Here is an 11673-nt window from a genome sequence, read left to right on the forward strand (position 1 = left end):
CTTTATATCTTGTAGTTCGATTGCATTCGAGACTTACCATCCAGTAAGGAAGACAGCTATGTCCCTGTCAGGTGAGGTGAAGGTCATTCTCAGGAATAAGCTTGAAGTCATTTAAGACAAGAATCTTAGTTTTCACTGTTAGCTTTTTCTGGTGAGGAGTGAGCATTAGCCTTGAGACCTGATATAGACCTCTGCTAAACCAGTTGGTTCATGAAACCACATTCACGATGGAGAACGTAGTCTCCCTTCTGAGAGGGGAGATTTAGAACTCTTAGTGAATTTGAATGATGATTACCTAAAGTCCCCTTTTACCAATCATCTTTAACAGAGCAGTGTTCCAGGACAATACACAGCTTTAAACTACCAACTGCTCCTCAGGTATTAAATGTGTTCACCTTTCTGTGAGCTTGATCCCTTTTGCATGGGATATGTCTTTTGAGGTCTCTCAATGATTGGTTGACGCTAGGCTCCTCCGAAAGGTAGTTGCTATAGTATTGAGATATTCTGCTCTATTTTTGCCTGTTTCTACAGGCTTGAGATGTCCTCTTTTTTTGTCACACCTGCTGAAATAGGAAAAGTCTGAGACATCCAAGTAGGCTGTTACACATGGCAGCAGTGAGAGACTTTCCATGTGGATAATTGCTTCAGCAAGTTCAGAGAGAGCTTGACCATTTCAGATTAAGAGAGAACTTCTTGCTTGGCTTGGGCAAGATTTATCAGCTGTCATATCAGTGGTGTCAGAAGCATTACTGGTCAGCAACCTGGGAACGATTCACCTATCTGGTTTCAGCTGAATGGAAGTTAATGGACAATCTCATCTGCTAGCTAGACAATGAAAATCTGGCACATGGATAATTTTGGATTGAGATCCTTCTGTTCTCAAATGCATTGAATGACCTAATCCTATCAAGTGTTTTGTCAGTAGAATAGCAGCATCTGCTCATCAGTGCGTACTGTATTTGTAAACATTATTTGTCACGCTGCAAGCTTTCCAACAATGTTGGATGGGGTACATGTGAATGGCAAGTGGTGCTATGGAGCTGTTAGCTAGGTGTAATTCAGGCAAGAGGAATTTACAATAATAGCAGACACACTCAGTTGTCATGAGGGAATATAGTGATCCCCATACAGTTACATGGTGGAATGGCTTCTCACCTTGTGGTGTTTATGGTGATTGATTTGTTAGTCACACTGCTAAACTGGAAGCTCCTCAAACCATGTTCACCGTTCGAGGAAGTTTTCCAACACCCATGGGATGATCTGAATGCCCATACCTTTCTTCCTCCCTTCAGTCTGATTTTTTGATTGATCAACAGAGGTTTGACCTTGAGTGAATGACCCAGGTGCCTTCTGTAGTCGAAGTCCTATGGGAATTGCTCCTTATATGTCAGCTGCAACTTCAGAGGTACCAACAATTCCGATGGAAGCTCTTCAGCATCACATCTGAGCATAATACCTTTTGCAAGGCACTGCATATAATATGTCTGGATATCTGTGGCAGTTTACCAAGAAAGTTGTCCATTTTCTGCAGTTGTTGTCATAGAAGGGGTAATCCTCTGCAATCCAGCATATCACAGACTTTCTTGTCTAACTTCACCAAGAGAGGCATCTTGGTCTCGGCTGTAAATGGCTATTGCTCAGCCTTGAACAAAGTCCTTACACTGTAGGGCTCAGACTTCTTGTGGTTGTTGTCTATGCTTGTGATGAACTTTGAGCAGTTTGGGACTTCATGCCCACATAATGGGACATGCCCAATGTCCTCAGGTCACCCGTATGAGCTCTTGAAAATGTTATCAGAAGGAGATCCAACACTCAAGACTGCCTTTTTACTAGCATTAGCATCAGCAAAGTAAGTTTGCTGGGTATACAGCATTTCCTACATTACCGGATGGATGGAAGAAGGTCTCCTTCAGTGCTGTGGCCAAAACACAGAACTCTTCAGTTCATAACCCTAGGTTGGAGACAAATTCCATTCCATCCCTTAAAGATGAGCCTGAATGGAATTGAGATAAAAACTTTTGTTTCTTATAAGGGTATTGTGGTACTATCTGAAGAGAAATTGACACCTCAGGCCAGAGCATTAGAGATTATTCTTTAGCACTGGGAGGACCAAGATGGAATTATCAGAGAACAATATCTTGAGCTGTCATGGGCCCAACTTGAGTGAGAGCTTATGCAGTATGGTATTGTTGCTACCCTAGCTTTAAGGAAGAAGCTGTTGGTGTGGACTGGGCCTTAGAAGCATCAGATAACCTTGTTTCCCATTATCTGCAGGTGTAAGGTATATCTACAAGTCCTTGGATGTTTATTTTCCCCACCCTCCCTTAACAAGGGGGCGGAAGGCTGAATGTATACAAAACCTATTGAGCTTCGTAAAACAGTATTACATTCCTAGGCATAAACTCTCTTTCCCAAGGAGATGGATTCCTTCAGTACAGAGTGCCAGGTTTCATTACCAGGCAGCAACAGCTCTTTCATCCCTATATGTTGGTTGTTAGGAGATTGCTGGAGTCCTTTTTCCCTTGCTCCCAAGAGGAAAAGACAACAGAGCCATAAAAGTAGAGCAAGAGAATTTCAAGCATTTCAGAATATACAACAGAATATTCAGTATTTCACTTAAGACAAAGACAAATCAGATGAAGACTTCAAACCTAGAAATGAACCTAATTCGGACTCAGTCACCAATTCCACCATCAGGAGATATATAAGAAATTTGCAAGAAACCGCATTAATCAACAGGAGAAATACAAGTTTCATTACAAAGCCCCGGGTCTTTCCAACTCCCCCATTTTGCGAATTCCACAAGGATTAACTTCAGCTTTAAAAAAATACTATGCCGGTAGCCAAGAATACCAGAACATAAAAAGTAAAAGAAAAATAAGCAATTATTGTACTGAATTAACTTTTTAAAACTATAACATTAAAAATTTTGTTAAATACACAAAATTGGGGTTAAACCACACTTTATATTACTCTTACTAACACTTAACTTTCCAAACTATTCCCTACCATGGTTATCTAGCTAACTGCCCACACTCTTCTTCTAGCTAACTGCCCACACTCTTCTTTCAGCCATCTTTCTTATCAGCCAAAAAAGCATGCAGCATTTCAGTCTCTACAATCATTCCAGCAATGGCTGATTACTGACTGACAAGACAGTCTTTCTGTCCCCATATAAGGTAATGGAGCAGATTATTTATAGGGTAAGTGTGAAGCAAATTATGGGAGACATACACAATCAGAATTATCAGTATATTTCAAGCAAGAGTTATGTTCTAATAGAACAGCTTCATTGCCAAGGACAAGTTGTAAGGGCAGAATGAACCTTAAATCCTAGAGTGGCAGAATGGCTTCTTACTTTGTGGGGAACAAGAATGGATTGTTTAAACAGATAACTCTTGGGGTCTTTTACTCTATCCCAAACCCATTTACAGCATTCCAGATTTTTCAATACCCCTGGGATAATCTGAATGCCTACACCTTTTCCCTATTTAACCTAATTTGCCAACTGAACTACGTACTGATATTGCCATGCCTCTGGGTGATCCTGGTATGACCTAAGCTGAGTGACACCCCATTCTGTTAGCCCTCCTCATCCAGGACATAAGATGGAAACCTGCTTGGCCCAATTTCGAAGGTACCATCAGTACAAGTCACATGCAGTTCACATGTGATGACTATCCTGCGTATACTGCAAGCAAGAGGGTTTTCTCACATTTAAAGGGATATCTGGATACTTATGACTAGTTTCTGCAACTGTTTGATACAGATAATAAGGAAAGTAGCCCTTCTTCTGTAAATGATATCATAGAAAGTGTCACCCTGTGGATAGAGAATTTCTTAAGCAGATCACAGACACTCTTGTCCTTGACCACTGACAGAAGCTCCTCATAGTCTTACATGTGAAAGACTTGGCCTTGAGCAAAATCTGTTGACAGAAGAGTGGGGATTTCTATTTCTTGTGGGAGTTATTTATGTTCTTGAGGATCTTGGAGCAGTCTTGCTCATTCCAGGAACTCAGGCCTCACAAAGTGAGATGTGATAGAATCTGTGAAGATGGAATTCTCCCCTCCTTCTGATTTCCTCCTTCAACGAGGAGGATGTATGAATTCTACCTAACTATTTTCCTTATAATATGCCTGACATTACATTTCTGATATCTTCCCCCCAGCCATGGAGATAAGTTAGGTTATTTCCATACCTAGCATAGGTTTCCCATATAAACCAGTGTTGATGGGAAACTAGTAATGGGCCAGGCCTTGATAGTTTCTATATCTTTATGATTAGACGAATAGGTTATTCTAAGAAAACTTCTTCAACTTAATTATTTTTTTCAAATCAGCAAATTTTAAGTAATTATTATTTTTCCTACCTATACAAATCTGATCCTTTTATATAGAGTATGTGTAAAGTGGAATGACTGTTGATTTGTTAGTTATTCCTTTAAAGGGGCAAGTAGCCTATAAGGCATTCATTTCCCCTTCATCTTTAAAAGTCTAACTAACACTATCCCTGTGACGTATATCACTCGCATATTGTTTCAACCAATAGGCACACACTTCAAGTCCCTAATTAGCCAATTAAAGCATCCTGGAATTTGCATCTGCATGGAAATTGGTGGGTAAGTGAGTCAGTCTCTTCTCAACCCTTCTACTTTCAACATCTGTTGAGAATTATTCCTAATTTCAGTACCCATACCCCACCAATATTTATATCTTTGGTTTGCAAATGTACAACAACTACAATTTACTTTTTAAATTCAACATTTGTTCCTAAGTGAGTAAAATCATTTTGTTCTTTAAAGAAAAGAGAAGACTCACTCCTTGGTAGGAGGAACTGGAATGTTTATTCGTCTTATAAATGGTTGTGTTACCTCCTTTAGCCTGCTGAGTAGTGTCTCCTGAAAATATTCTTGCGGCTACCATGTTGATGATCATTCCTCAATATTTCAGCCTTTGCTTGATGTGAGACACTATCCCCTGGTTGAAAAACAGACATGATCAGATGGTCACAACCCTGAATGAACTGACTTTGAATCCTAAAGGAACTTGACCCCGAAAAATCCAGGATCAGCCAATTATTGATAAATCTCGAAAGAAATCCTAAAAGACCTGACTCCGAAAAATCCAGGATCTGCCAATTATCGATAATCTCAAAAGATATACCACGTGGAAATTGGCTCAAGTGTAAACAAGCGTGAACAGGTTATTCAACACCTGAGGAACTGGACAATGTGAAGCTCAGGGCCTTGAACTTGTATAGTACTCTGTTGAGGGAGAAGCTGAGGTACTTCCTAGAGGCCTGATGGATGGGTAACTGAAAATATTAATCCTTCATGCCCTGTGAAGGCATTAAGTACCTCTGTAGCTCTCTTGGATGGGAGACAGTACATCTTGAATGTGGTTCGGCAAACAGACTTAGCTCAGCAGTGAGAGAGAAGTCAATGACCAGTCTCCAAGTACCAGATGATAATTACACCAGAAAGAGTTAGCTGTAAAAGCCTGATTGTCTGTGACTTCGAAGATTTCTTTTTCAGTACTGTCCTTGTTGTAGCTCTACCATCAGGGTAAAGCTTACTGTGATCCTTGAAGGTAGAACTGGAATGTGATAGAAAGACAGGAAAGAGTAGCTGAAGTAAGAAAATTTACACTTTTCCTCGAGACAACACAAGCACAGAACCTTCCCTGGCACTCTAAGAGTTGTTACCACCATTAAAGTGGCTAAGATTTACCACAACTGACCACTGGACAAGTCACAATACCACCTGGAAGGAGGCCATTGAGATAGACTCCATAGTCATATATTCAAGGGAAGGCAGTCTTTCAGGACACTCTGACAGATTAACTGTTAGAGATTTTATACTTTCTTCTGTCACATAGAACCTTCATTACTGCATCAGGAGGTATGCCAAAACCTCTCTAGATTGGCTAGATCGAAATGAACATCCGCCATGTTAGCAAGCTCTGATTACAGGACTTCAAGGTTATGTTTCAGACCTTGTGGAATTAAGAAGTGCTTTTACAATGGTCACTATTGGTTGGAGGTGCTGTTGTTACCTCACTGTGTCTTAAAGAAGTTCAATTGCTCAGATTCACGGTTAGGAACTGAATTGTTGGAGTCAGGTTCAGAAAGGTCACAAGATTTTCAGGCCCAATGAAAGCATTAATATCCCTCTTGGAAAATAGTAAATCCATCTTGAATAGGGTGTGACTGGTTCAGGGTTGAGAGAAAAGTCAATGATCAGTTTCCAGTCACCAGACGATGCCTACACCAGAAAGATTTGACTTTAAAAGTCTGATTGCGCGACTTCTGTATAGATATCAAATACATTGTAAAGTACATACATTACATACAGCTCATATGCATTTATGCACATTTATGTTATTATTTTACAGAAGAATTGTTTAATTTACCATTTATACTTGGCTAATACGTAAATCATTATACTTGCTGTAATTTAAGACCACTATCTTGATTATGCATCGTGGCAACATTGGGATTACATGTGATAAGACTGTGTATGCATAGGCCAGTCGTTGTATGGTAGTCGCTGAAATGTTACAAGCATGGGAGTTCCTACTGCTTTCATGTATTTTTTTATTTCTTTGATATAAAAGAATATCAAGCACCTACAATTTTAATTCAACACCCCTAGCTCCAGTACCTACATGGACTTTGTGGCAAGGATACATGCCGCTGATACAACTTTGAAGATTTAATTTTTCAGCACTGTAGATGTTGTTTGTAGCTCTACCATCAGAATAGACCTTTCTGTGATCCTTGAAGGTAGATTTGAAATGTGATTGAAAAACATGAAGTTGTTGAAGAAGTGAGAAAGTCCATGCCTTAACTCTAGACAATACAAGCACAGAACTCTAGTGGTGTCAACCCCATCACACTACCTAAGATTGATACCATAACTGACCACTGGACGGTTCAGAATACTGTACCATGTGGAAGGAGGCCATTGATGTAGACTCCATGATCATATATTCAGAATAAGAGAATGGTATACCTTCTACTTTTACTTTAGGATATACCCCCTTTACTTTTATTTTAGGATATACCCCTTTACTTTTACTTTATTCAAGGGAGAGAAGATTTTCTTTCAGGGCACACACTTACATCCTACATCAAATGGTAGAGATGTTGCACTTTCTTCTGTTACGTAGAACTTATCTTGCTGACACAGTTGGGATGTCCAAATCCTCTTAGATTAGCTAGATCATGCAAGACTGATAACAAGCTTTGATCCCAAGAGTCAAAGGTTAGGTTTTGTACCTTGTGGAGCTATGAAATACTTTCACAATGGCCACGCCTTCTTGGTTTTAGGTGCCATGGTTGTATTGCCGAGCAGACTCACAGTTACAGTTCCTGAATTGCTCGAGTCAGGTCCTACTGGGTCATGAGACCCCCGAGGTTTGTTCCTTGAAAAGTAACGAAAACCTTTCCCTTGAAAAGCAATGATTCGTGGCACCCAAAGTTTGTTCCTTGAAAAGTAATGCAGGCCTTTCCCTTGAAAAGCAATGAAAATCCATCAGGTATTTGGATGCCACCTGCAGTTCATGGTAAACTAGCTGTGCCCGGTGATCAGACTGACTGTAACTGTGCCTATTCATGGCTCACACACTACTCCATCAGTGTAACTGATCTGCAGGCTATTGTGTGGTTTCTTCTCGAGCAGACTCACGGTTACAGTTCCTGAATTGCTTGAGTCAGGTCCTACTGAATCACAAGACCCCCGAGGTTTGTTCTTTGAAAAGGAACGAAGGCCTTTCCCTTGAAAAGCAATGATTCGTGACCCCCCGAGGTTTGTTCCTTGAAAGGTAATGAAGGCCTTTCCCTTGAAAGGCAATGAAAATCCATCAGGTATTTGGTTGCCACCTGCAGTTCCTGCTGTACTAGCTGTGCCCACTGATCAGACTGACTGTAACTGTGCCTATTCATGGCTCACACTCTACTCCATCAGTGTAACTAGTCTGCAAGCTATTGCTTTGACATTGTCTGCCATGCAAATTCCTTCACTGCCAGCTGTCACTTCTGTAATTTTAGTTTTTTCCTTTAGTATACAATTTCTGATGTAGCTGCCAACTTGCTGTTTCTGTTGGTGCTCAAACTTTTGCTTTGTCTACGCATGATAGTTTTTCTTCTTGATAATGTTCTCACTACTACTACTACTACTGTTGTGGCTACTTTAATTTTGCATTTGCCCTCAATATCTGCTGAACATGCTAAAGTATTTCAGTTAGAAGTTAATAGACTTTTTTACCAAGTTTGGCATTCAGGAAACATTCAGAGTGACTGAGGAACAAACTTCACGTCAAAATTATGTCAGGACGGGATGAAACTGTAACTGTTGCCTCTTCTGTAGTTGCTATTTCTGTGACTCCTGATCCACTTGTTTTTAATAAGCATTTTATGTCTGTTGTGCATGCAATGCCCTCAACTCTTCCTTTTCCTACGTTTGTTACTACTATACCTCCAGCCTTGCCACCCCTCTGTTTCTTTTTCCACTGTGTTTTACCTGATAATTTTTATGCTGTTGTGCAGTAAATTCCATTTTGACCCCTCTAAGCACTTTTTTAGCCAGGTCCAACAATTGTTAAGTCTGCCATGTTTCAAAGAAAAAGTTTTGGAAAGACTACCTGCTGATTATTCCAAAAAAGACCACATACAGGACAATTGTCTTTCTGTTTATCTGTGTTTGGTTCATCCATTTATTGACTCTAAAGGGTCCCAATGATGACCATTGTCATAGGTGCTACCACTCAAGATCTCCTATGCCATGGAACCTCTGATAACTAAATTATCTGCACCAAAGACTTACTGTGCTACGGACCTCTGATTACTTCCTCGTATATTATGCAAACTCTTCCAGAATTATTTCTGGTCTTGTAACACCTGCAAATTCATGAAATAAAGCTCATGTTTGGTCAATCTTTTTATAAAGACTATGGGGATGAATTGGACCATGCAAAAGAATGCTGTCTCTCTTGTTAAAAGGAAGGACATCATCTATATCAAAGGATGGAAGCACCAGCCACAGAATTACGGACAAGAGAAGCAAATAACGATTTGGCTGGCCAACCCTTTAATGATCATTACAACTGCAAACATTAAATAGGGTTTGTTGTGAATAAATGTCAGAGTAAAGGCCAAGAGACACTGTCAGCCAATGGATGCTTATAACTCTTCTTGCCTGACCACAGCCTGAAAAGTTTTTATAGAATTCAGTTTTCTTTTGCAGGCCTAGAAGACCCTGTTTGTTCCATGCTTGCCTAGGGGAATAAAGCAGAAGCTTGTGTCTCCATAGGGCTAGGTGGTGAACTTTGGGAGGGCCCATGGATCAGTGAGTCCTTGATTTACCCAACTCCTGGTGGTGATGTTCTCCTGTTAGAGGAGACCTTTCACTCAAGGACAACTTGGAGGAGTTCATTCTAAATTAGGATGCAATAGAAGTTCCGAGGCTGTCTCCCTCTTGGCTGTACAGTATAAGGAAAATCTACATATTTCAGACTTATTCTTTGAAGCTATAGTATATGAATTATGATATTTTAAGTATTAAAAGAATTGAATTTGGCTTAAAAATGATGCTTTTACCACCTATGTAAGCTGCTTTACATTAAGTTTAATACTCTATTTATAAAGTATACTTTGTAAATTACTGTAATCTACAGATTCTTGTGACTGGTTCACTTCACCTTGTAGGAGGTTTACTTGGAGTTATAGACCCTGGTCTTTCCTGTGCCAATCATACCCGAACTCTTCCAAGTAAACAGCCCTCTCTTACTGACCTTGTCCGCAGCAGTTATTTCAAGTCGTCTCCACTTGGTGCTCCGTGATGTCACTTGTAGATGATATTTTTTCTAATAAAGTTTGATTGTTTATCATGTTTTTATTCTCTCTTTTGTTTATTGTGCTAATGATAGAAGTAAGCATTGAAAAGACAAAGTACATTAAAGCTACATAAAAGAAAATAATTATAGTTGGTATTGAAAATGTTATTGAATTTTCAAAGGTTTAACACATTACTTATTGGAATAAGGGATCAGCCAATTAAGCTGTTATGATTGCATGTAGAACTGGACTGAATTTATGTTTTGGTTTAAGGTTTTTAAAAAGGTTTACTATTAACTATAAACATGGGAAATAGTACTTCAACCATTTGGAATAATTCCTATTTACAATACAATACAATATATGGCTCAATGAAGAAGACAACAGCCAGGGAAAACAGTCAAGGTGGTACATAATACTGTTTATTTTTCAATTGTTAAAAAAATTGTCTTATTGAGAAAGTCTTGACCTTTTTGGTGATTAATCTAGTCTGAAGAAGTGTTTTGATTCTTTCATTTTGCTTTGTTTTGAGTATTGTTCTGTCTTGTCATCAGCTGCTGAATCTCATTTTAATTTGGTGGACGAAACACTGGATTCTATTAAATTTCCTAGTCCTCATCCAGATATAGATCTCTGGCACTGTAGTTCAGTTAATTCTTAATGCATATTGCTTAAGATTTTTCATAACTCTGGCCATACTTCACATTCAGTTCTTTCCAGACAGTACCATCTTACTCATACTGTAATATTAGGTATCCAGTTAATTCTAATAGCATTACCTTCTCTATCATAAGGCTCAATACTGCACAGTACAGAGTATTCTAGAAGTTTTATATCATCTATGATCAGATTGTGAAATGATCTTCCTAATCAGGCAGTTGAATCGGTGGAACTTCAAAAGTTCAATTTTACAGCGAGTGTTTTAATGTTGAAGAGACTGACATAAGTCTCTGTTTATAGTTTATATATGAAAGATCTATTTTAATGTTATTACTGTTCTTAAAATATTTGATATTAATTGTTTGTTACTACTTTTGTACATACATACATACATATACCAAGGGACTTCCCCCAATTTTGGGGGGTAGCCGACATCAACAAATGAAACCAAACAAAAAGGGGACCTCTACTCTCTACGTTCCTTCCAGCCTGACAAGGGACTCAACCGAGTTCAGCTGGTACTGCTAGGGTGCCACAGCCCACCCTCCCTCGTTATCCACCACAGATGAAGCTTCATAATTCTGAATCCCCTACTGCTGCTACCTCTACGGTCATCTAAGGCACCGGAGGAAGCAGCAGGGCCTACCGGAACTGCATCACAATCGCTCGCCATTCATTCCTATTTCTATCACACTCTCTTGCCTCTCTCACATCTATCCTCCTATCACCCAGAGTTTTCTTCACTCCATCCATCCACCCAAACCTTGGCCTTCTTGTACTTCTCCCATCAACTCTTACATTCATCACCTTCTTTAGCAGACAGCCATTTTCCATTCTCTCAACATGGCCAAACCACCTCAACACATTCATATCCACTCTAGCTGCTAACTCATTTCTTACACCCGTTCTCACCCTCACCACTTCGTTCCTAACCCTATCTACTCGAGATACACCAGCCATACTCCTTAGACACTTCATCTCAAACACATTCAATTTCTGTCTCTCCGTCACTTTCATTCCCCACAACTCCGATCCATACATCACAGTTGGTACAATCACTTTCTCATATAGAACTCTCTTTACATTCATGCCCAACCCTCTATTTTTTACTACTCCCTTAACTGCCCCCAACACTTTGCAACCTTCATTCACTCTCTGACGTACATCTGCTTCCAC

The 11673-nt window shown here is 39.6% G+C and overlaps 1 protein-coding gene across 1 annotated transcript in view; it reads left to right on the forward strand.

Moving 5' to 3' along the window:
• LOC137649982 (folylpolyglutamate synthase, mitochondrial-like) overlaps nucleotides 1-9885 on the forward strand; it is a 56148-nt gene extending 46263 nt beyond the window's left edge. The window contains exon 11 of the mRNA XM_068382976.1: nucleotides 9678-9885. Within this exon, the coding sequence (XP_068239077.1) occupies nucleotides 9678-9842 (165 nt within the window). The 3' untranslated portion in view covers nucleotides 9843-9885. The remainder of the gene's footprint in view (nucleotides 1-9677) is intronic.
• Nucleotides 9886-11673: the final 1788 nt, after the last annotated feature.

Source organism: Palaemon carinicauda, chromosome 11 (assembly GCF_036898095.1).
Source record: "Palaemon carinicauda isolate YSFRI2023 chromosome 11, ASM3689809v2, whole genome shotgun sequence".
Taxonomy (NCBI): domain Eukaryota; kingdom Metazoa; phylum Arthropoda; class Malacostraca; order Decapoda; family Palaemonidae; genus Palaemon; species Palaemon carinicauda.